The 25,105-nt window shown below is 42.2% G+C and overlaps 1 protein-coding gene across 3 annotated transcripts; it reads right to left on the bottom strand.

Moving 5' to 3' along the window:
- Nucleotides 1-1,296: 1,296 nt before the first annotated feature.
- On the bottom strand, nt 1,297-24,364 carry INTS2 (integrator complex subunit 2). Of its 3 annotated transcripts, none has more exons than XM_014953290.1 (24): nt 24,061-24,364; nt 19,149-19,287; nt 18,312-18,414; nt 17,961-18,074; nt 17,135-17,265; nt 16,881-17,054; nt 16,112-16,338; nt 15,319-15,444; nt 14,680-14,751; nt 14,472-14,586; nt 13,779-13,847; nt 13,192-13,326; nt 12,071-12,247; nt 11,302-11,410; nt 10,638-10,742; nt 10,025-10,189; nt 9,534-9,735; nt 8,874-8,999; nt 7,167-7,356; nt 5,808-6,053; nt 4,764-4,871; nt 3,413-3,518; nt 3,065-3,241; nt 1,297-2,211 (listed from the first exon to the last, which is right to left on the bottom strand). In XM_014953290.1, exons 1-24 carry the CDS (start codon nt 24,351-24,353, stop codon nt 2,042-2,044), a joined length of 3,579 nt encoding a protein of 1,192 aa, XP_014808776.1. In that variant the 5' UTR covers nt 24,354-24,364; the 3' UTR covers nt 1,297-2,041. The 3 variants fall into 3 exon arrangements, with proteins under 3 accessions (XP_014808776.1, XP_014808778.1, XP_014808777.1); XM_014953292.1 differs by lacking the exons at nt 16,112-16,338; nt 16,881-17,054; nt 17,135-17,265; ... (1 more) ...; nt 18,312-18,414; nt 19,149-19,287 and adding exons at nt 20,358-20,584; nt 21,127-21,300; nt 21,381-21,511; ... (1 more) ...; nt 22,558-22,660; nt 23,395-23,533; XM_014953291.1 differs by lacking the exon at nt 15,319-15,444.
- Nucleotides 24,365-25,105: the final 741 nt, after the last annotated feature.

The following is a 25,105-nucleotide window of genomic DNA, read 5'->3' on the forward strand; positions in this document are numbered from 1 at the left end:
ATTTCTTTTTTATTTATCTATGACTTCTTTTCATGTTTTTCATATTCCCTCTTAACATCTTTCAACATAAATATCCTAGCATAGATAGCACCAGGAAACCTTGTATCACATGAACAAAGCATTTGTCCTTAGACAAAAAAGGAGACAAAAACAGGCTCACGATCAACTGATACACTTAAATAGTTAATCCGTGTTCACACAATCACTATATATTTATCCAGCCGTGCTATGTCATGTGTAAGACTCCAGGAAGCTCATTTGACTTTGCGTTTCAAAGAGATTAGGAAGATTTTATGGCCATTTTGCCTCAGCTGAAGGGTTGAAACATCCTTGTGTTCTCAAAAGCCAGTGGCCTTTGCTCAGGTCTTTCATCCTTAGACTACAATGGCAAATTCTATGCACAATACTTGCATACAGGGACACATCTTAAAATCATAAAAGCAGGGAAATAAAACAGAAGGCAGGCAATATCAAGTTTAATAAAAGGGGTACTTTCAGCCCTTTTAGCCTCTAAACTCTCTCCTGCAATCCAGTAAATCCACCTATCCCTATTCCTTCTATATTTACAAGACAACAGCAGTAAATTCCATACTTCATTCCAACTACACTCCAACTTTGGGAACATTAACATAGTTTTCTCCCTGGGACGACAACTTTTGAAATATAAGATATTTTACTTACGGGTAATAATTGGGTCGAAGTCCCTTGTTTGCGTAGCAACATCAGAGGCACAAACTTGTCCTATTTGTATCAGCAGAGACATAATATCATCGTACAAAGGAGGGAAGGCTTGACAGAACGACACCAAACAAGGCAGGGTCGGCATGAAAAAAGCATAGCGCTTCGACTGGGTTAAAACTATCAGGGAAAAAGAAATTGTTAAGGAATTATTACAAAAATCCAGTCAAGAATTGTTGTTACTTCTACAATTGTAATTAACACAGTGGCATTTAGATGCAACTACATTCAACTTAGACAAAGAATCCTAATTTACATAAGAAAGTATTTAGGGGTTTGCTGAGCGCTTACCTGTGAGCAGGGTTCCCATCACATTGATCGCTAAACGAGCCACGCTGAGAGATTTAGGTAGTGCATACTGGATACACAAAAATGAAAGTAACTGGATGGCAAATATCTGTTCAGTAGGAGAAAGGCAAGAGAAATAAGCCATAGAATTACAGATTGCTTTGGCAAGTAACCCCTTCGGTACGGCTGAAATCTGTCATTCCTTTCACTAAGGGGAAATTCAGTTTCTGCCCAAGTCAGCCTTAACACTAATTTCTTTTTTGTAATCTTATCCTGATGACAACTTGAGATACCCTTGCACTTATTTCTTGAAGCCTTTCTTATTTCTTTTAAGCTAAACCATATGAGCTGCATTAAAAGTACACAATCTTTTAAAAATCACATTTGTACAGCCCATTTTGGAGAACTAATACTTTCTTTTAAAGAAACTTTAAGTTTCAAACTTTCAGTGAAGGCTGGCTGATCTTTCAATGAAGTTACTGATCTCATGGACTGAATCTTTGACCAACGGTTTGAAACACACAAAAAAATTAAAGCATTTTCTCAATACTCAATGTGCTGGTGCAAGTTAGTTACACTACTTTTTCAAGTCTTCCTTGGAGTATTTTATTTCCTCTTGCTCCACAAAGCTCTGAAGCGCCTTTGCTTAAGTTAGATGAACTACAGGTCCAATCTCAATTTTTCCTCACCCATCGTTTTGCTGTTTGCTCAACAAAGTATTCATGTTTCAATGTTATAAACCCCTTTCAGCTGTGTTGCTGTATCACTTCAGAAACCAAGCGAGCCCAAAAATCCCGCTCAGTTTCACTGACCCCATCAGCCTCACAAGTTTTCCCCTGGAAGCAATATAAGCCTCTTTAAAGAATTCTTTTCTTTTCAGCCGTAACTGAATTGAATGAATGAAAACCACGGACTTCTTGTGCTCCAGTTCCTCAGTCCACATCTGCAGCTTTCTCCAAATTTAGGCACCATAGACCATGGGACTACCTACAGTACAACTTCACTTGTGTTCTTCCTAAACTCCGCTTACGCTCATGTTAATTATTTCAATGATAGTATTTTCAACACACTGGCATAACCGAACATCAGGGTCCCTGCTTGTAATGTCTCTTGAACAACTTTTGATAGATGAATCTTTACAAAGTCCTGACACTTCATATGGTTTCTCCTTCAGTTGCTGGAGACCTAGAAAATCAAGTAGAAAAAGCAAAGTACATCTAAATACATATTTTTAAAAAATTGTTATATTACACCCATAACACAAACACCTATGCTATAAAATTGCAAATTTGAGCCATCACTATTTCATGTACCAGGCATGAAATATTCCACGGATTATTTCTAGAGACACCACAACATTTCTTTTTTATTTATCTATGACTTCTTTTCATGTTTTTCATATTCCCTCTTAACATCTTTCAACATAAATATCCTAGCATAGATAGCACCAGGAAACCTTGTATCACATGAACAAAGCATTTGTCCTTAGACAAAAAAGGAGACAAAAACAGGCTCACGATCAACTGATACACTTAAATAGTTAATCCGTGTTCACACAATCACTATATATTTATCCAGCCGTGCTATGTCATGTGTAAGACTCCAGGAAGCTCATTTGACTTTGCGTTTCAAAGAGATTAGGAAGATTTTATGGCCATTTTGCCTCAGCTGAAGGGTTGAAACATCCTTGTGTTCTCAAAAGCCAGTGGCCTTTGCTCAGGTCTTTCATCCTTAGACTACAATGGCAAATTCTATGCACAATACTTGCATACAGGGACACATCTTAAAATCATAAAAGCAGGGAAATAAAACAGAAGGCAGGCAATATCAAGTTTAATAAAAGGGGTACTTTCAGCCCTTTTAGCCTCTAAACTCTCTCCTGCAATCCAGTAAATCCACCTATCCCTATTCCTTCTATATTTACAAGACAACAGCAGTAAATTCCATACTTCATTCCAACTACACTCCAACTTTGGGAACATTAACATAGTTTTCTCCCTGGGACGACAACTTTTGAAATATAAGATATTTTACTTACGGGTAATAATTGGGTCGAAGTCCCTTGTTTGCGTAGCAACATCAGAGGCACAGACTTGTCCTATTTGTATCAGCAGAGACATAATATCATCATACAAAGGAGGGAAGGCTTGACAGAACGACACCAAACAAGGCAGGGTCGGCATGAAAAAAGCATAGCGCTTCGATTGGGTTAAAACTATCAAGGAAAAAGAAATTGTTAAGGAATTATTACAAAAATCCAGTCAAGAATTGTTGTTACTTCTACAATTGTAATTAACACAGTGGCATTTAGATGCAACTACATTCAACTTAGACAAAGAATCCTAATTTACATAAGAAAGTATTTAGGGGTTTGCTGAGCGCTTACCTGTGAGCAGGGTTCCCATCACATTGATCGCTAAACGAGCCACGCTGAGAGATTTAGGTAGTGCATACTGGATACACAAAAATGAAAGTAACTGGATGGCAAATATCTGTTCAGTAGGAGAAAGGCAAGAGAAATAAGCCATAGAATTACAGATTGCTTTGCACTTTCTATCCAAAGCAGAGGAATCTTTATCCCTGTACAATGAGCCAACTATGTTATCTCCCCTTCTCACAGTACAGTAAATCAGGGGCTACTAATTGCTTTAGAAAGTAATAATAATTTGCCAGTGTTTTTCATAATCATCATGAGAAGACCTTCAAAAATATTGGTGAAACATGTCTATATCAAATTCTCAACTCCCCCTCTTGCTGAGAGCCTGTAGTGAGAAGAAACCACTGCTCTTCAGACTCAAACATTGTAACTCTGAGGAAAGTCACACGTGTCATTCCAGCAGGGTTTGTTCTTGCAGTTAGACCAGGGGAAGAACCAGTAAAGAAGGAGAAATTTAAATGGATTTAGAAATTTACACCTTATAGTCTTGTCCCAAGTTTGCTTCAATAAACAGTTGTAATAGTCCTCGGAAAAAGACTCAGTGGTCGGTCTATATCAAATTCTCAACTCCCCCTCTTGCTGAGAGCCTGTAGTGAGAAGAAACCACTGCTCTTCAGACTCAAACATTGTAACTTTAAGGAAAGTCACACGTGTCATTCCTGCAGGGTTTGTTCTTGCAGTTAGACCAGGGGAAGAACCAGTAAAGAAGGAGAAATTTAAATGGATTTAGAAATTTACACCTTATAGTCTTGTCCCAAGTTTGCTTCAATAAACAGTTGTAATAGTCCTCGGAAAAAGACTCAGTGGTTGGTCAAACTCTTCATGAAAATGAGTAAAATTTTGATCTTAAGGCTGCTTCATCTGTTCTACAGAATAGCTTTGCAGAAAAGGGTTTCAAAATTTAAATCTTCATTAAAGTCTCTGTAGCTATAAAGTATCAGATATAAAATAAGTAGGCAAAACTTTTGCCAACTGATTTATACTCAATATAAAGAATGAATGAAAGTCATTATTGAAAAGTGCTTTTATTCATGTTCTTGAAGATAATACCAAAATTCATGAGTATTTCCTGAACCAGTGTACAGAGATATGTTAGAGGAGATGTCACAATCCCTGTTTGAAGGGGATTTAAAGGCCAGGCCTTTAATTTAAGGTAGAAGTGCTACAGATATTACCTTAATGTCCTAGGCAAGTTAGAACAAGACTTTTTTTAGGGATCCTTTTATTTTCTCCCCTTAACTGGTACTTCATCAGGGTGAACCCCACAGAGTGAATCTCAACCCCGAGGAGCGTACGGTACCTGTTTTTCAAGTTCAGGCTGGGCAATGAGCTCGGGTATGAAATCCAGGCAGATGTGCATCGAGGGGATCCCCGCCACTGTCAGAGCCAGAAGTTCACATGGGTAACCCTGTGTGATTAAGAAAGGATATGTCCAAGGTGTTTTAAAAATTCCTTTTCAATTAAGATTTTAAACTAGATCTGTGTTAATGCTTTTTTCAAAACTAACATGCTGTGTCTTTCCCCTGTGTTCCAAACTTCACCAAAGGCCCCAAATTGCTTATTTCACGACTGCACCACTATGACTTTTTTAGTCACTTCATCAGGTCAAGGCAAATTAACTCCTTTTAAAGAGACTGCCATCTGGCAACGAGCAATTTAACATACATTAAAAACGCATTTATATTTAAAAAATTGCTAATCTTTCCCCTCTTCTTTTTTTTTGAAGGCACACAGCTGCTTTGGAAGAGGCAACCTTTCTTCTTCCACTCTAAAGAGATAAACTGTGCCCTCACCAAAAGGAAACGTAAGTAGATGTTTACATTTGAAGCCAAATTACAGTTTTGAATAACAGGTATACTAATTTAAAAACACAGCCAGAAAAAAGTAACCCACAAAAGATGTGGAATAATTAATTCTAAGATGACAAAAAAGTAACCCAGAAAAAAGATGTGGAATAATTAATTCTAAGATGATTAGGCCAGTTTTCGACAAATTATTTTGGTATAAAAAAGGGCAGAGGCACAAACAAAGCCTGTATTTAATAATGAGGAACCTTGGCCTAGAACGGACAAATTATTTTGGTATAAAAAAAGGCAGAGGCCCAAACAAAGCCTGTATTTAATAATGAGGAACTGGCATAATTTAGCTGCTCCCTTCTCGGCTACAACACAGAGTCCAGGTACTGAAATACGGAGGAAATGCAGGTGCTGCAAGTTTGGAGAGATGGGAAGCCAAATTACAATTTCTGAGGAACACAACAGCATTCAACATCCTTTGACCACTTCATTTGGCTCTTTCTTAACCAGAGAAACAATGGAAGAACTAAAAATAGTGGAAAGCAGACCTGGAAATGAACTAGTTTGACTATGTTGGGATCAGCTATGTACATCTGGTGCAGCAGACAGCAGATCAGACACTGGACCTCACGAAGATTACACAGCAAGCTGTCTTCTTCTTCTTCTAGCTCCGGGCTCTTAGGGCTTGGGGAATTATGAACGCTCTTTAGCAAACTGTGCATATTGCTGCTCTGGGCTTTCTCTTCTTCTGTAGGTAAGCAGATCTCTAGAAGAATCTGCACAGCAGCACTGTCCTGTGAAGAAATAAGCAACAGAACATGCATTAAAAACTCCAGTGAAATCAAAGAAATCAAATACAATGTAATGAGAACTTGAGAAATATAAGATTGTCAGGTGGCTACAATTTCTAGCTATTTTTTTTTTCTTCACACAATAAAGAGAGCTCCGCAAGATTGTCAGGTGGCTAGAATTTCTAGCTATAGATTTTTTTTCTTCACACAATAAAGAGAGCTCTGTTCAAGAATCACAAACCCTAAGAACATTATAAATACCCAACACTTCATCTGAATGAAGTCTTGAAGAACAAAAGCTTAACCTAATGGATCATTATAATCACAGATTAAAAGGGTAATTTCAAAAGAATCTCATATTGTTTCAAAATAAATATCCAATGGTCCCTTAAAGCATCCAGATTAAAAAAAAATATGCATATGACCATGTAATTCATAGTATTCAGAGGAGACTACAATAATAATGTAAATATAAAACTTCCTATCAACTCAAAAATTATCTTCTAATAGGGACTATCTGTGTGTCACTCTTCCAGACAGAGGTAAGAAGAGACTGTCTGTGAAACAGGATTACTCAAGAATTCCTGTAACATGAAGCTAGAGTAAGTTAATCATTCTTCAGTCTCACACTTCACAAGGCTGGCTGCTTCTCTCAGCACAGTTCAAATGATCACATGTAGGTCTGTCACATTTATTCATGTTTTCTGCTGCAAAGCAGTACGGAAAGAGCCTCTGGATAACACAAGCAACAAGGCAAAAGGGCTAGTAAGCAGAACTCTTCTGTTCTAACAGAAAACACCACTATCAAAGCAGCTCACCAACACAATGTGTCAGACTAGCAAACAGAGGACCGAAAATATTTAACAACTTGAACACAGAAGCAGTTTTCTTTTTCATTGTAACAGAAGTCAGTAAAAAAAGAAGTAAAAAGGTCTTCTTTTCTAATTTCCTGTTTCTGTATTTCTGGTTTATCTTTGTTTGTTTATCTCACATCATTTAATATCCATTTCTTCCTCCTTACCTGAGCAAGTCTTCTTTTTTAATTTCCTGTTTCTGTATTTCTGTTTTATCTTTGTCTTTCCTCACATCATTTAATATCCATTTCTTCCTCCTTACCTGAGCAGCGAGCAATGCATTTTTTAATTCTTCCCTTGTAACTTCTGGGGCCTCTGGGCCCATCGCGTTGTTTTGGGATGGCCTGATGTCCTGCTCTGCTGTTTCTTTTAGGTGAGAGTTGAGGTAAGCTTTTGAAGCCAGAAGATATCCATTCAACATGTGCAAAGTTATATCCATCAGAGGAGGACTCCTGATATGGGAACACATGATAAAATGAAGGCATTTCAGTAGGCAGAACAATAAGACAGTAATAATGTGAATAAACTAAGCACACTCCTCAGAGGCTCGTTGGGTTGCAGTTTGGGTCATACCTACGCTGTTTTCCCCAACACAGCAAAATACCAAAGGTGACAATCCCTCTGCTGCCCTGCCATTCCATCCTGCTTCTCTCAGGCACACACAGATGTGCATACTAAAAAACAAGGAACTACTGAAGAGACCAAATTCAGATAAACAAAGGAAACCTAAAAAACGTTGGCTGAACGTGAAGGAAAAAGAATCACCTGAATGACGATGAAAAATACAGCAGACAAGCTCTGAACTACTCCCACAATACTAAGATGGCAGTTTTCGAATCACATTGCATCATAAATCTCCCCAACAGTTTTAGAAATGTAGGATTTTCAATTTGCATCCAGGGCTGGAGGGATATACATTTTAAAATTTCACCTATGGGCTGGGGATTAAAGATGTCATCAAGAGAAACCTGAAATCCAGCCGAGTTGTAGCAACTCAAATGAAAATTGGATTCAGGGCTCAATTGCTAAAAGGCAAGGAGCAACAGATGGATACAAACCAGAACGTGAAGAACAAATCACGTTGACTATTAGCCATTTATTATGAACATAAGGATAATAAGAAAGGGGAAAAACAAACCACAGCTGACGGAAGACATGAAAAAAAATAGAGGGGCTGAAGTACATTTAAAATGATTAACCTTGTCTTTTTTAGAATAACAGATGCAATTTTCTTCATTACTATGAAAAAGCAATACTCTAATTTACAAATTCCAACTTATTCTCCGCATTATTTCATATTCACCTTAAAAGCTGGTCCACTGCTATCAGCTATCATCACTTTCACTACTAAAATCCTCAGCTCATTCTTCTGCAGCAGAGCCATCAAGCAGCTTTACACACTCTCCTCCGTCATCACTGACAGCGAGAGGAAGTAATTTCTAACTACTATTAAAAGACTTTCTTGGGAAATTAAGCAAATCTACCTTTGCCATATCCATTAAGCACCCAGAAACTGTTACCCAAACGAGTGGAATACCCACAGGCCCATGATAAAAGACAGCGTGTGCAGTGCAGGGATGTCGCAGCTACAGCCTCAACCACCACCACCACGTGGCAGCAGACATTTTAAGCACCCTGCAACGTCTGTTTAGAACAAATTCATACAAGCAAATCCAAAATGGATGATCTATGCACAAATCCCAAAGTTTCCAAAACAGGACTGAGTGTAAGGCTGTCCAACAGGACACTCAGCTGGACACTGCACACACAGCTCACTCAATCCACTGACCAACAAGCTTAAATACAGCAAAGATGGAACTTAAAAGCTCAAAACATATTTTCAAATTGATCATATGAAGTACTGAAAGCTTTTACAGGTTTTCTACAAGACAGCTTTATGTTTGGTGCTCACTATGTATCAGTGCAAGTCCCACCGAATGCTAAAAGCTGGGGAGGGCCGTGAACTCACCTGTGAACTCTCTGATCACATCGGAGTACAATCAAAGGATCAATCATCAGATCATTCTGGGTGTATTTCTGCTGTCGGACTATTTTTACTGAAGGCTGCAGAGCATTAACAGTCATCACCCACAACCTAAAATGAGATCATTTTTACAATTTTTTTAATTACGTAGCCTGTAAGAGAGTAAGGATCACATAAGCATCTGGACACTCACTTATCTCAATTAACTGTATTTTTCTAGGCCTGTCAAGGAGCCAAAAGCCCATTTGCAGACCTTTAAGTTAACTAAAACGTAATAAACTCACGTTCACTGGAATTACAGCAACCAAACTGTTTCACTGCAGTAGAGAAGCATCCAGCTTCTCAGAAAAGGCACATTCTTACCAAAGTGAGTTCATATTTCACCAGCAATTTGTCATAAACAATGCACGCTATAAAACTACACTGCTATATTGTAAGTGACTTCCTTTCCCTTCAGGATAAGTAGTACCACCTTTTTAAATACAAAGTTTAAAAGTCTCAAGAAAACAAAAAGGAATGCAACTCCAACACCTTCTATTTAGTCACAACCTCCAAATTTCCAGACAAAGGCATTGTGTCATTATTTTTGAAGCAGAAAGTGGCATTCCACCTGCACCAATGAACTAAACTGTATTTTGAACCTACCTTCTTGGCATCACAGTGTTCAGAACCATCCAAAGTTTATTGACAGTCTGAAGAATCCTCCGAGGGACCCCAGTGTTGAGCAAACAATTCATGTTTGATGTCAAGACTTCTGCGTACGGGATCAATTCAGCAGCCGAGAGAAGTGTTAAATGCTCTAAGATCTGCATCAGCTGGGTGTGATTTCCAGGCAGCATGGAAAATGCTATAAAATAAAGACAATGAGATCCTGGTAAAACTGGACTTTGACCTTTTTTTCTGACTTGGCAGCAGAACACTTTCATTACACAAATGCAGCGCGATCAATTTGATTAAATATCTACACGCTTCCAAACCCACTATATTCCAGCCAATTTGGAAAGGACACCCAGCAGAACACTTTCATTATACAAATGCAGCACGATCAATTTGATTAAATATCTACACGCTTCCAAACCCACTATATTCCAGCCAATTTGGAAAGGACACCGCTTATTTCACACGAAGTTATTTACCTTCTTGGAGCTGTTTGGGAGAGTGATTCTTTGCAGTGTTGGTAAGAAGCATCCTCCTCAGTAAGGCGTCGGTGCCCGTGATGTGTTCCTCACAGATCCAGTCCTCCACAATGCAGAGGTGCGGGTAGTTTGTTGCGAGAAGGCGTAATAGTGCAGAATGCAAGCCTTTAGGGGTGTTAAGAAAGGATACATCTTAGGTTTGAGTGGCTACATCTTTCACTTGGATATATTTGTGCCTATCACTTCAACAACAGGCCTTAACTGAACCCCTGTTGAGATGGTCAATGAGTTTCCAGGTTTACAGCCTGATATTCCAACTCCAACAGAAAGGAAAAGTTACCTTTTGGAAAGGTGGGAGGACCCGGCAGTAACTCTTAAACTCAGTCTGGAATAATTACACATTCTCAGACAATTCCTACTCTAAAAGCTACCCTGGGTAGGTAAGACCTACCCTAAAAAGAACTGCCTTCCTCCAACTCTCACTATTACTCTTCAAACGTATCTATAATCTCACTAATTACTAGTGACAGATTTTAAGGCACACTATGACAGACAACAGAGCTGGAAACACGCTTTGCTGCCTTCTTCCTTAGACTCTGACACACAGATGTACCTCCCAGCTCCTGCTGCAGCCCCTGTGCCTGCCGGATGAGGTACTTGATTGGAATCTGATCCATTAATGCTGACGAGTAAGACTTGGGTTTCTTCTGCATGGCAGCTATAAGGGAACAGAACAAGAAACCACATGTAAGATTTACAGTTCAGAAAAAAATATTCCTCCAACTGAACAAATAAAGAAAATCTAAAGTGCTTGTCTCTGTATTAACCAGGTAAAACAGAGAAAATCCCAAATAACACACCTCATTCCTGTTAAAGTATTAAATTAAGCTCTTCAGGAAACCATTTCTGTGAACATTTCCATTTAAAGATTTTCCTGGCATTTAGATTTGTTGGCAAGACTTCCATACTATCTTTGACCAAGTCCAACTGATTTTGAGATCATTACTCAAATCTGCATTTTCTTTATTCAAGGCCTTTTATCTGGAATCTTCATCTGAACTGTTTTTAATCAGGAAAACAAATTACTCAACTACAGTGTCTCAGCAGACCCCTTATCTCCTTAATTTCTACAGCAATGCTGTATTTTTTGCAAGAATCTAAACTGTTTATGCTGTGCTTTAATTTGACAGCAACGTGATTTTTGGTTATGGTAAGAATTTCTCTCTATACATGTAATTTTCAGTTTATCTGTTTTGCACTGACGCAATGACATGTACCCAGGATCTTTGTATTTGCCAGAAGCGCTTCTTCGTACGACAGGACATAGTAGAGGACAAGTAACTGTGTCGTGATGCTGTATCGCTGAGGAAGACGAGCAGTTTCTCCCTGTATATAAAAGCACATACAAAGGTCAAGCTGCATTCCTAATTCTTGAGGATAAAAATTTGGATTTATGTGCAAATATGAAGAAAGATAAGGCAGTAAACCTTGTCTAAAAATAGCAAACTGTATGAGGTCCAAGCTGAAAGTTGCATGGAATTTTTTCTTTTTTATTTCTTTTTTCTTTTTTAATGAGCTTCAAATGTAAAATGTATTTTTTAATCTGAGGACACTAAGAAGGAGTAATCCCAGGATTCCAACACAAGTCAACGCTTGCCACTCATTCTACATGTGTCCAAATGACCATTATCATACTTTTATCAAAACTAAAATGCTTCGAGTACAAAAATTACACAAATCCTACATAAACACCTCGATTTTTCAATCCATGAAGTGCTTTTCTTTGCATTTTTAACAGCATGAGTTGGTGAGGTCCCAAGGCAAAGGGCAAAACAGGAACAAAGAACAATCCTTTGACAAATCCGAGTAGCTCTAACAAGATTCACTTCAAAACACCTGACGATCACTACAGGAGGAGGCAGTTTACTATCCAGGCATTAAAGACAAAAAGTGAGGCAACTTACAGAATCTGTGTCAGGCATATATACAAAATATTGAATCACATGTTCCACTGAAGTACGTGAGAGGAGCAAAGGAATCACTTACCCCAGAGAGTCCTTGAAAAACGTTCAGTATCTCCTGTTCGGTCACGGGCTGGTTCGTGGCCTCTGGGTTGGATTTAGAGGCCGGAGTAAGAATAGAATTAATGTAGACATCAATAAGAGAAAGCAGCTGAGGGTGGAGGGGGGTGGTGGTTTCACAGAGCTGCCGATAGATCCAGTCCTAGAAAAAAATATGCCCTTACATGCTCAGTTTCAAAGCTGGAGGGCAATTTCTTTTTATGTCTGCAAGTACATCCCTCTGTGCTCCCCCCCTTTTTTTGTCTGCAAATACAGATGGAGCACCTCTGCTATGGAGACAGGCTGAGAGAGCTGGGGTTGTTCAGCCTGGAGAAGAGAAGGCTCCAGGGAGACCTTATAACAGCCTTCCAGTACCTAAAGGAGGCCTACAGGAGAGATGGGGAGGGACTCTCCATCAGGGAATGTAGTGATAGGATGAGGGGTAACGGTTTTAAATTTAAAGAGGGAAGATTTAGACTAGATACTATAAAGAAGTTCTTTGCTGTGAGGGTGGTGAGACACTGGAACAGGTTGCCCAGAGAAGCTGTGGCTGCCCCATCCCTGGAGGGGTTCAAGGCCAGGTTGGAGGGGGCTTGGAGCAACCTGGTCTGGTGGGAGGTGTCCCTGCCCAGGGCAGGGGGGTTGGAACTTGATGATCTTTAAGGTCCTTTCCAACTCTAACCATTCTATTATCCCCTTTTTAACTAGTTACAAAAAATGTAACTGAATGAGGCTCTGACTTTGGAAAGGGTAATACCAGCTCTGAGTCAGGCCTGGTCACAAACTGTATCCTGGACCCTGGTCTGTACAGACTCCCCAGTGAAACTTGTTCTGGCTGGAAATATCATTCTGACTACAATTTTTTTAAGTGGAGGCAGAGGGAGAGAGGTAACTTATTATCTTTAACTTCACTAAGTTGTGGCCTCTGGATTATAGAGCTAAAACTGGATACATGAACTTAATACATGGTTCCTTCTTAAATGACATGGTAATAGGCTATAAAATTCATCAAGAATTCTGTTCCTATAATTCAACAACAACCAAAAAAAGCCTGCAAAACCTAGTCAGCAGTGAAAATTACGAAGAGAAATAAAATGAAGGCCATACCTTAATGGATACTTTGTGCTTGGTGAACGATCGACTTTTTAAAAGCTGGTAAATGCAGTGAATAGGTAAAAACCCGGTAATGTTGGCGCTGAGGTTGCCTGTAACAGGCACCCGAACTGCATGGGCTGTAACAACCTGAAGGAAAAGTTAGAATTAACAAGAAAAATCCCACAAATATTCACCTTCTCACAACGCATAAGCACAAGGTGACAAAGTCACACAGCTACATTCTGAGCAGCCCTAACAAGATCCGCCTCAAAACACCTGACCTATCTTTTCGTTGTTTGGAAGCTGAAGAACCATTTTTGTAAATGTAAAACTGTAGCACACGTACTACACTTCTGAACCATTTCCTGCCACTGCAAAAAATAATGTCACAGTGGACAATTTTTCTCCTTTGCTTCCCCGTTACTCAAAAAAGCCAAGTGTTCAAAAAGCATAATCAGACCAGAGCACAAAAAGAAAGAGCCAAGGCTCTTCGGTACCAGCAGGGCTTGGATTCTACTTGTAGGTCAAACTGAAGTGATTGCAGAAGAAAGGAAAAAAAAATGAAGACAGACAAAAAAGAAAACGTAGGCTTAAAATACCTGTTCAGTGAAAATCTCCTGTGTGAAGATTGTCTTCATTCTGCTGAGTGAGCTGGGCTTAATGACAATCTGAAACAAAGAAGCAAACTTAGTTTATGAACTGTTAACTTTCAACCTTTTTAAACTTGTCTTCACTGGGATACTGGGAAAACGTTCATATGGATACTTCAAACGTAAAACAAAAGTATTTTCAAGTGTCACAAGTTCATCACTCCACGTCTTCCTTATCCTAAAAACCACCTACCCAGCTCTCTGTTTGATGAGACACCGTTTCACGATAGTAAATTGAAGGCAAGTCTCCCTTGGTGATTTTCACAAATTAATTATTGCATATATAGATATTTCTTTCAACTATTTAAAACAAAAAGTTTGCAACTCAGCTTGGAAGTTTCTTCAATTAGTCTTCTCAAATAGCTCATCTCTTGCAAATAATGATTTCATTAAGTCAGCACTTTTTGAAGATACCTTTATCATACCATTTCCCTGTCTCAGGAGGGAGGCACACTCAATGGTTTTCTAGAGGAACTAATTGAGTTACTTACTCATTTTTTTCACTTTACATTTGCTTTAAATATATCAGCAAACCCAAAGTTCTTTATATTAAAACTAACGTAAATACAAGAGTCTAAATGCACGGTAAATAGTTAATTTTAACAGAGAAATGTTCCGTGCTAGAAACAGTTTAGGATTTACCTTCATCCCCAAGGTGGAACAGACCAAATCAATGATAGCACTGAGCTGATTGCTATGGAAATACATGGCTACCAGGAGAAGCATCTCTCCAAAGGAAGCAGACACGCCAGAAATGCTAAGGATAACAAAGAGGAAGAGTTAATTTCCAACAGGACATAAGTAAATGTGAAATTACTGGAATTGTTAAAACAAGAGAAGCCGCTCTCACCTTTCAAAGTAAGCTTCTTCCTTTATCATCCAGCTAAGCCACATCACCATGAGTTGCTCCTGTTCTGGGGTGCTGCACAAAGGAAAGCCATAAAAGATCCTTTTCCCATGAACTACGCTAGTTTTAGTAACAATTACTAGCAGAAAAGCCAGTATTTGAAGAACCTTAAGCCAGAAAAACTTCTTGTCACTTTCACTTTAGCCTCAAATAGCCAATAAACTCTGATATTTAGCCCAAACTTCAGTCCAATGGTCAGGCAATTTCCTGTCTTGAATGCAAACAGCAGAAAGCTGTACCGTTAAATATCTATGTGGCTACTCTTTGGAACAGGGTCTCTAAAGAATTTAGTCATAAACTTGTTCAATGGAAAAGTGAACGAGTAAGGCCTACTTTAGCCTTCAAAAACCATTCCAAACTAAGCTGATGCTGACGCTCTCAAAAGATTTGCTACAAACAAGAGGGAGAGCAGAGTGGAACGTCAATTTACCCACCACAGCGTGAGACAAATCCCCTCAATCAACATATGGAGAATTTTATAAAGAACTAGGAGAGAAAAACTGCAGCTGTGGGGAAGGTCACTGCCCTAACGGTGCTGAACCAGAAACATCTTTACGAAGCTCTGCCTTTATGGAGAGGTACCTGACGAGGGTGGAGAAGGCCAGGAGCATGCAAAAGGAGAGAGACACAAAGCGAACACCAGCCGGAGTAGCAGGAGGGCGGCTGGTCATCAGCTGCAGCAGCTGCTCAGCTTCTTCATCCGTTGGCCTGAACAGCACGAAAAAAGAACAAAGCCCACGCTGCTAATTCAAAAGTGAAGAGATTTCCAATCTCATCCCAATGGTTAAAGATTAAATTTTCTGTTTCTTAATCTTTTTATCAAGTTGCCGTCAATAAATGAGTATCAAGATTAACCAGCAATTCTCTTTGAACTTACAGACATGAAAATCTCCGTTAAGAGATAACAACAGTGAGAAAACTTCCCCGGGGATATAATCTTCCCTATTAGTACGAAAGACCTAAATTAGAACTCACAATGCATGAAGGTGCTGCATCAGCAATCTCTAAAGAATAAAAACAGAGGAACAGAAATTCTAAATTCACATGGTGTATGTTGCTAGAGTTTTCAGCTGCTCTCTTCTACACACTGCTCCAACCACTTAGGCCTAGATGTCTCCTAACGAGTCACTATCATGTTTGCTCTCTGCAAAGAGAACTTCTCTGTAAAGAAACTTCTATCAAGTGGCAACTCCAGCCCCCAGCATGTGAGAAGGGCCTCCCTTAGCACTGAAACTGGGGAGTCCTGCCAAGATTGTCTGAAGGACACAACAAGCATTAAGAGACAGCTCACATTAGAAGCACCCAAAGCTCTCAACCTCTCTTTAAATGGACACAGAGGGAATAAAAACCACAGGAGCATGAAAAGGTTCCTTACTTCAGCCCAGCGATTCCCATCAGGGCGCAGTAGAGACGTAACAAAGCGCTGGCTTTCACCACGTGCTCCTCCTTCAGTCCCGAGTACACGGACACGTTTGGCTCCGTGTCAACATCTGCTTCCTCAACAATGTGCGTGCTGCGAACCGTGGGAAGGATTCCCATCAGCTCCAGGAGCAGCTGCCTCCTCATTTGCCAAAGCACAGAACTGATGTTATCTCTTTTTCTCTGTGTAAGAAGTTAAAAGGTGAGAACAGCAGCGTAAAACTCATCCCATCAAGCAACCTATTACACGAGAGCTTCCTCAATTATGAAGTCAAGGAAAAAACAAGAAAAAGGGGGAGGTTGGGGTGGAAGAGGAATTGTTTTCAGTATGAGGGCAACTGGCAACACATGATCGTATCACACATCAAAGCAATAGCTTTAACTAAGCCAACTAACTAAGCGAGTCAAGACAACTTCCCCTTGAGAACACTGAGGACAAATATATTTATCAGGTAAAGATTACAAACTTACAATTTCCTGCTCTCCATGCCTGTTGAATCATCTACCCAAAAAGCTCTCAGAGGAACAACCGAACAGCTGCCTTCAGGGACACTGTTTATAGACCTGATGGTCCCACAAGAAGAGGCTGCCTTGTAAAGGTTGCTCCAAGACATCCAACAGGATTTACATACGTTCAGACAAATATAGGTGTCCCCATCCAGAAGAGGCACAGCAAGCTAGAAGAATATTTTTTTTAAAAGCAAAATATTCAAAGATTTTCATACCTGTTGGCCATTTCGGATGAAAGTGCCAAACCAAGTTCGAACCTTTGCGTTCGTTCCAAGCAGCAAACCACTGACAAAACACACCAGGTCACTCACTCCATCATCTGAAGACTCATTTTTGGTGTGATCCAAGGTCAAAGCCACACCGAGACCCGGCAGATGACACTCCTCCACCTAGATGAAATGCTCAATCACCTTTTTTTGTTTTCAAAGCTGCAGTAAGGACCACAATGCTGACCTCAGAGCAGACTCACCACCATGCCTCGCACCCTCAGAGCCTGGGAAGGGTTCATTTTACAGAGGTGGCGAAGTGCTTCCGTTCTCCGACGGCCGCCAACGCTCTCCTCATCCTGCCGTTCGCCGTTCTTAATCAAACCCCTACAGACTAAACATCCACCAGGAGCTGTAAGTACATCTGGCCTCTCCCACAGAAACCCACATAACCATCCACACACAAAGCCAAGACATTCTGTTCAGCTCACTCTGACTGACTAGCTGGGCCACACAAACCTTGCCCGGGCAAGAGCTCATGATCTACAGCGTAAAAACAGAACAAGGAAATGGTCTTTCTCCTCAGAGAAATTAAATGGTCAGAGAAACTACAGATTTATGCATTATCCAATTACTGCTCATACTCTATCTAATGTAACCTGTGCATCTGGCAGCCCTGGAGACTCAAACCTTACTGGGAGGTAAGGGATGCAGAACGGGCACCCCCAACACAGGCTTTTCACCTTGGAATCTAGGGGACAAGAGCAATGCGCAAGGCGAGAGCAGGGTCACAGTCACAGGCACTCACTGCCCAAATCAGCCTTTCTAACGGTGACCCACAGAGGAAAAGCTGCAACAAACACACGACGAGTCTACAAACAGGTTGCAAAAAAGAAGGATCAACACAATGAGGACGGGAGCCCACCAGCACCTCGAGGTATAAATACATTCAAACTGGATTTCATAAGCCAAACGCTCTCCCATTGCAGGGTTTATGACACCTAGCTTAGCCCAGAATTAACTACATTGCTAGAAATCATTTTAAACCCTTAGAAAAAGGAAGCTGGACAAAAAGAAAGCATAACTCACCCTCGTTAAAGCTATCAGGAACGTTGGCCACCAGAAGGCAGAGGAACCAGGCTCCGTTTTTAACGTGCAGCAGAGCTTCAGCCACATCGACTATCGGCAACAGAGATGGCAGCTCTGGAAAAAAAGAGGGTTTTAGAAGTCAAAGTGTTTCACTGCGAAACAAGTAAAACCTTGCTTTTAGCATGCATTGAAGTACCACAGTCAAATCAATAAAAAGAAAATCAATCTGTGATCTATTCTTCTTTCAAAGAGCTAGACAGCCGACATCAACCTTCGATCAGTCACAACAGCACCAAAAGTCAGTTACGTTTGTAAGAGGTTGGAAAAAACTATAAACACAGGATACTGCACCTGCTTGCAAAATGCAGAGAACGTCTGCTGCCTCCTCCAGATAAACAGGACTCTCGAAGAGCTCAGAAGATTTGAGGAAAAACTCACCATTTGATTCTGACACCTACAAGACATTATTCACCGTCACCCAACAGGTTTTACGAGGCAATTTGTCTGATCAGTCTTTTGTAGCTTTAAATTCAGCAGACTGAATACACTAAAAATGGTCAAAAACGTACAGTTATAAACACAGAACAGGCAGGAAAAGTGACTGGAATAAGAAATATTTACTAGTGGAACTACATCAATACAGCTGGTGTCATTGCTTCTTTCCAGAAGAAAGAAATCGCTCAGTGACAATACTAAAAACACAGTAAGTTTACACAAGGAAAATAAATACTGGAAGGGACAGAGGGGGGAAAAAAAATAGGGTGGCTAATATCATACTGCAATAGGAACAAAGAACTGGATGGAGAAAAGTCCTAATTCCATTTTCAAATATGATCCCTGCGCTGGTGTATCACAAAATCACATTATATTTGAGCAAAGCATATTACAGAATATAAAGAGCCCGTATCGCATTAGAAAAGATTAGCCTCGTTTGGCCTGAGGAAGAAAGACTTCCCCGAGGAAGCCGGGGTCATGAGGAGTTTAATCAGAAGCCACTGTTCAATCAGACAGAGACTTAATGTCTTGGTGGAGCAGGTGAGCCCCGGAGAGGAGCCCTCACCCACAGCAGCACCGAAACACAACCAGGCGGCGCGTTGAGCTGTCCTGAGAGCGATGGCTCTGCCACCAAACCCACAAAGAGCCCAGAGAGGGTCAGGTTTACCTTCCAGATTTCCCTCCCAGGTTTACCTTATTCATAATTGCCAGCAATTCGCTGAGCACGAGGCGCAGGCGCCGGGGGGAATCGCTGTGCTCGAACTCCAGGGTCAGCCCATGCTGCAGCTGCGACACCAAGATGCTCTCCCCGCTGCCTCCGCCCAGCTTGTGCCTAACGGGTCATTAAAAGCAGCAATTATTAAATGCTTCTGCAAACACGGAAGTTTTATTGGATTAGAGGCACACAGTAACCCCGCAGGGATTTATTCCACCACGCTAACCATCAGGAAAGACTCTCCTAACTGTAGGGCGTTAGGAAATGGACTTCAGCAGGTTACTGAATATGAAAATTATCGAAATGTCAAGGGTAAAGACACCCCCTGATGCCTCTCTTGGCCTCGGGAAGCAGCGCCCCTCGCCTCCCTGCCCAGGCACCTCCCTGGGAGCCCGGAGGGGAGGAAGAGGCCGCCAGGAGCATGCAAAAGGAGAGAGACACAAAGCGAACACCAGCCGGAGTAGCAGGAGGGCGGCTGGTCATCAGCTGCAGCAGCTGCTCAGCTTCTTCATCTGTTGGCCTGAACAGCACGAAAAAAGAACAAAGCCCACGCTGCTAATTCAAAAGTGAAGAGATTTCCAATCTCATCCCAATGGTTAAAGATTAAATTTTCTGTTTCTTAATCTTTTTATCAAGTTGCCGTCAATAAATGAGTATCAAGATTAACCAGCAATTCTCTTTGAACTTACAGACATGAAAATCTCCGTTAAGAGATAACAACAGTGAGAAAACTTCCCCGGGGATATAATCTTCCCTATTAGTACGAAAGACCTAAATTAGAACTCACAATGCATGAAGGTGCTGCATCAGCAATCTCTAAAGAATAAAAACAGAGGAACAGAAATTCTAAATTCACATGGTGTATGTTGCTAGAGTTTTCAGCTGCTCTCTTCTACACACTGCTCCAACCACTTAGGCCTAGATGTCTCCTAATGAGTCACTATCATGTTTGCTCTCTGCAAAGAGAACTTCTCTGTAAAGAAACTTCTATCAAGTGGCAACTCCAGCCCCCAGCATGTGAGAAGGGCCTCCCTTAGCACTGAAACTGGGGAGTCCTGCCAAGATTGTCTGAAGGACACAACAAGCATTAAGAGACAGCTCACATTAGAAGCGCCCAAAGCTCTCAACCTCTCTTTAAATGGACACAGAGGGAATAAAAACCACAGGAGCATGAAAAGGTTCCTTACTTCAGCCCAGCGATTCCCATCAGGGCGCAGTAGAGACGTAACAAAGCGCTGGCTTTCACCACGTGCTCCTCCTTCAGTCCCGAGTACACGGACACGTTTGGCTCCGTGTCAACATCTGCTTCCTCAACAATGTGCGTGCTGCGAACCGTGGGAAGGATTCCCATCAGCTCCAGGAGCAGCTGCCTCCTCATTTGCCAAAGCACAGAACTGATGTTATCTCTTTTTCTCTGTGTAAGAAGTTAAAAGGTGAGAACAGCAGCGTAAAACTCATCCCATCAAGCAACCTATTACACGAGAGCTTCCTCAATTATGAAGTCAAGGAAAAAACAAGAAAAAGGGGGAGGTTGGGGTGGAAGAGGAATTGTTTTCAGTATGAGGGCAACTGGCAACACATGATCGTATCACACATCAAAGCAATAGCTTTAACTAAGCCAACTAACTAAGCGAGTCAAGACAACTTCCCCTTGAGAACACTGAGGACAAATATATTTATCAGGTAAAGATTACAAACTTACAATTTCCTGCTCTCCATGCCTGTTGAATCATCTACCCAAAAAGCTCTCAGAGGAACAACCGAACAGCTGCCTTCAGGGACACTGTTTATAGACCTGATGGTCCCACAAGAAGAGGCTGCCTTGTAAAGGTTGCTCCAAGACATCCAACAGGATTTACATACGTTCAGACAAATATAGGTGTCCCCATCCAGAAGAGGCACAGCAAGCTAGAAGAATATTTTTTTTAAAAGCAAAATATTCAAAGATTTTCATACCTGTTGGCCATTTCGGATGAAAGTGCCAAACCAAGTTCGAACCTTTGCGTTCGTTCCAAGCAGCAAACCACTGACAAAACACACCAGGTCACTCACTCCATCATCTGAAGACTCATTTTTGGTGTGATCCAAGGTCAAAGCCACACCGAGACCCGGCAGATGACACTCCTCCACCTAGATGAAATGCTCAATCACCTTTTTTTGTTTTCAAAGCTGCAGTAAGGACCACAATGCTGACCTCAGAGCAGACTCACCACCATGCCTCGCACCCTCAGAGCCTGGGAAGGGTTCATTTTGCAGAGGTGGCGAAGTGCTTCCGTTCTCCGACGGCCGCCAACGCTCTCCTCATCCTGCCGTTCGCCGTTCTTAATCAAACCCCTACAGACTAAACATCCACCAGGAGCTGTAAGTACATCTGGCCTCTCCCACAGAAACCCACATAACCATCCACACACAAAGCCAAGACATTCTGTTCAGCTCACTCTGACTGACTAGCTGGGCCACACAAACCTTGCCCGGGCAAGAGCTCATGATCTACAGCGTAAAAACAGAACAAGGAAATGGTCTTTCTCCTCAGAGAAATTAAATGGTCAGAGAAACTACAGATTTATGCATTATCCAATTACTGCTCATACTCTATCTAATGTAACCTGTGCATCTGGCAGCCCTGGAGACTCAAACCTTACTGGGAGGTAAGGGATGCAGAACGGGCACCCCCAACACAGGCTTTTCACCTTGGAATCTAGGGGACAAGAGCAATGCGCAAGGCGAGAGCAGGGTCACAGTCACAGGCACTCACTGCCCAAATCAGCCTTTCTAACGGTGACCCACAGAGGAAAAGCTGCAACAAACACACGACGAGTCTACAAACAGGTTGCAAAAAAGAAGGATCAACACAATGAGGACGGGAGCCCACCAGCACCTCGAGGTATAAATACATTCAAACTGGATTTCATAAGCCAAACGCTCTCCCATTGCAGGGTTTATGACACCTAGCTTAGCCCAGAATTAACTACATTGCTAGAAATCATTTTAAACCCTTAGAAAAAGGAAGCTGGACAAAAAGAAAGCATAACTCACCCTCGTTAAAGCTATCAGGAACGTTGGCCACCAGAAGGCAGAGGAACCAGGCTCCGTTTTTAACGTGCAGCAGAGCTTCAGCCACATCGACTATCGGCAACAGAGATGGCAGCTCTGGAAAAAAAGAGGGTTTTAGAAGTCAAAGTGTTTCACTGCGAAACAAGTAAAACCTTGCTTTTAGCATGCATTGAAGTACCACAGTCAAATCAATAAAAAGAAAATCAATCTGTGATCTATTCTTCTTTCAAAGAGCTAGACAGCCGACATCAACCTTCGATCAGTCACAACAGCACCAAAAGTCAGTTACGTTTGTAAGAGGTTGGAAAAAACTATAAACACAGGATACTGCACCTGCTTGCAAAATGCAGAGAACGTCTGCTGCCTCCTCCAGATAAACAGGACTCTCGAAGAGCTCAGAAGATTTGAGGAAAAACTCACCATTTGATTCTGACACCTACAAGACATTATTCACCGTCACCCAACAGGTTTTACGAGGCAATTTGTCTGATCAGTCTTTTGTAGCTTTAAATTCAGCAGACTGAATACACTAAAAATGGTCAAAAACGTACAGTTATAAACACAGAACAGGCAGGAAAAGTGACTGGAATAAGAAATATTTACTAGTGGAACTACATCAATACAGCTGGTGTCATTGCTTCTTTCCAGAAGAAAGAAATCGCTCAGTGACAATACTAAAAACACAGTAAGTTTACACAAGGAAAATAAATACTGGAAGGGACAGAGGGGGGAAAAAAAATAGGGTGGCTAATATCATACTGCAATAGGAACAAAGAACTGGATGGAGAAAAGTCCTAATTCCATTTTCAAATATGATCCCTGCGCTGGTGTATCACAAAATCACATTATATTTGAGCAAAGCATATTACAGAATATAAAGAGCCCGTATCGCATTAGAAAAGATTAGCCTCGTTTGGCCTGAGGAAGAAAGACTTCCCCGAGGAAGCCGGGGTCATGAGGAGTTTAATCAGAAGCCACTGTTCAATCAGACAGAGACTTAATGTCTTGGTGGAGCAGGTGAGCCCCGGAGAGGAGCCCTCACCCACAGCAGCACCGAAACACAACCAGGCGGCGCGTTGAGCTGTCCTGAGAGCGATGGCTCTGCCACCAAACCCACAAAGAGCCCAGAGAGGGTCAGGTTTACCTTCCAGATTTCCCTCCCAGGTTTACCTTATTCATAATTGCCAGCAATTCGCTGAGCACGAGGCGCAGGCGCCGGGGGGAATCGCTGTGCTCGAACTCCAGGGTCAGCCCGTGCTGCAGCTGAGACACCAAGATGCTCTCCCCACTGCCTCCGCCCAGCTTGTGCCTAACGGGTCATTAAAAGCAGCAATTATTAAATGCTTCTGCAAACACGGAAGTTTTATTGGATTAGAGGCAGACAGTAACCCTGCAGGGATTCATTCCACCACGCTGACCATCAGGAAAGACTCTCGTAACTGTAGGGCGTTAGGAAATGGACTTCAGCAGGTTACTGAATATGAAAAGTATCGAAATGTCAAGGGTAAAGACACCCCCTGATGCCTCTCTTGGCCTCGGGAAGCAGCGCCCTTCACCTCCCTGCCCAGGCACCTCCCTGGGAGCCCGGAGGGGAGGAAGAGGTCCCCGGGACGGACACAGACCCCGCTCCCGGCGCTGTCGCTCCGCCACAAACGGGGGTTTTTCCTCAGGAATCCTGAGGGGACGCCCCCGGGACGGACAAAGACCCCGCTCCCGGCGCTGTCTCTCCGCCAGAAACGGGGTTTTTTCCTCAGGAATCACGAGGGGACGGGCCCGCCCCGCGCTGCCTCCACAGGAAACCAACCCCCGCGGCTTTGGCCGTTCCCCCGCCGTTACCGAAGCTGCTGCTCCTTGCTGGCGTCCTGCTCTAAGGCGTGGAAGTCGACGGAGAGCAGGGCCACGATGGAGTTCACGGCCTCCACGCCCGAGAGGAGCCGCAGGATGAGCTTCTTGTCCTGGGCCCAGCTCTGGCTCTGGTCGGCGGGGGCGCAGAGAGCCATGCGGACCAGGCAGGGCAGCAGCAGCCGCAGCTCGGGGTCGCTCAGGGCCGCCAGCCGCACCACGTCCACCTTCTGCATCGCCTCGAAGGCGTAAGGGCTGACGAACTGCAGGCCCGAGCACTCCGCCATGGCCGCCTCCTTCCCCCCCCCCCCTGATGTCATCACAGCGCGCGGTTCCCCCCCCCGGCGGGAATGAGGCGACTCCACAATGAAGGCTTCATCAATAATTTATTCCATTGGAAATTCTTTTTTTTTAAAAAGTATAAACCTTTCTTTTTTTTTTTTCTTCATTTCCTCAATCACAATTTGTACAACTCAGTGTTTATGGCATTCGGCAGCAATAGTGTTTGTTCCTTAAAATCGCTTTCATCATCAGTTTATTATTATTATTATTATTAATTTTTGTCACGATAAAGAGGGCGGCCGGGCCGGGGGCCTGAGGGGCCCTCGAGGGACCCGGGAGGGTGAGGGGAGGCCCCGGCCTCCAGTTCTCTCCCAAAAAAAACCCTCCCTGAGGAGTGGGGCAGGTCCCAGATCCAGTTCTGCTGAAAGTTAAAAGCTTTTACTCCACTGAAAGTAAAACAAATATTAAAAAAAAAAAAAAAAAACACCCACAATCATTAAAAAAAAGAAACCCAACTAACCCCTTGCAGTGGGGAGCGCAGTCCTGGGCCCTTCCCTGAGGCCCGGGCAGGGGTGTGGGGCAGGGATGGGGACAGGGCTGTGGGGACACGGCCCCTCAGCATCAACTCCCCAAAAAACCCAGCCAGAGCCCCTGGTCAGCACCATCCCTGTCCCACCAGGCCGACACGCTGTGCCACAGAGCTGTGCAGCACCTCACGTGGTACAATAGCATCATTTTTTTCTATTTGTTTTTTTCC

Source organism: Calidris pugnax, unplaced genomic scaffold (genome assembly GCF_001431845.1).
Source record: "Calidris pugnax isolate Ruff unplaced genomic scaffold, ASM143184v1 scaffold133, whole genome shotgun sequence".
NCBI classification, from domain to species: domain Eukaryota; kingdom Metazoa; phylum Chordata; class Aves; order Charadriiformes; family Scolopacidae; genus Calidris; species Calidris pugnax.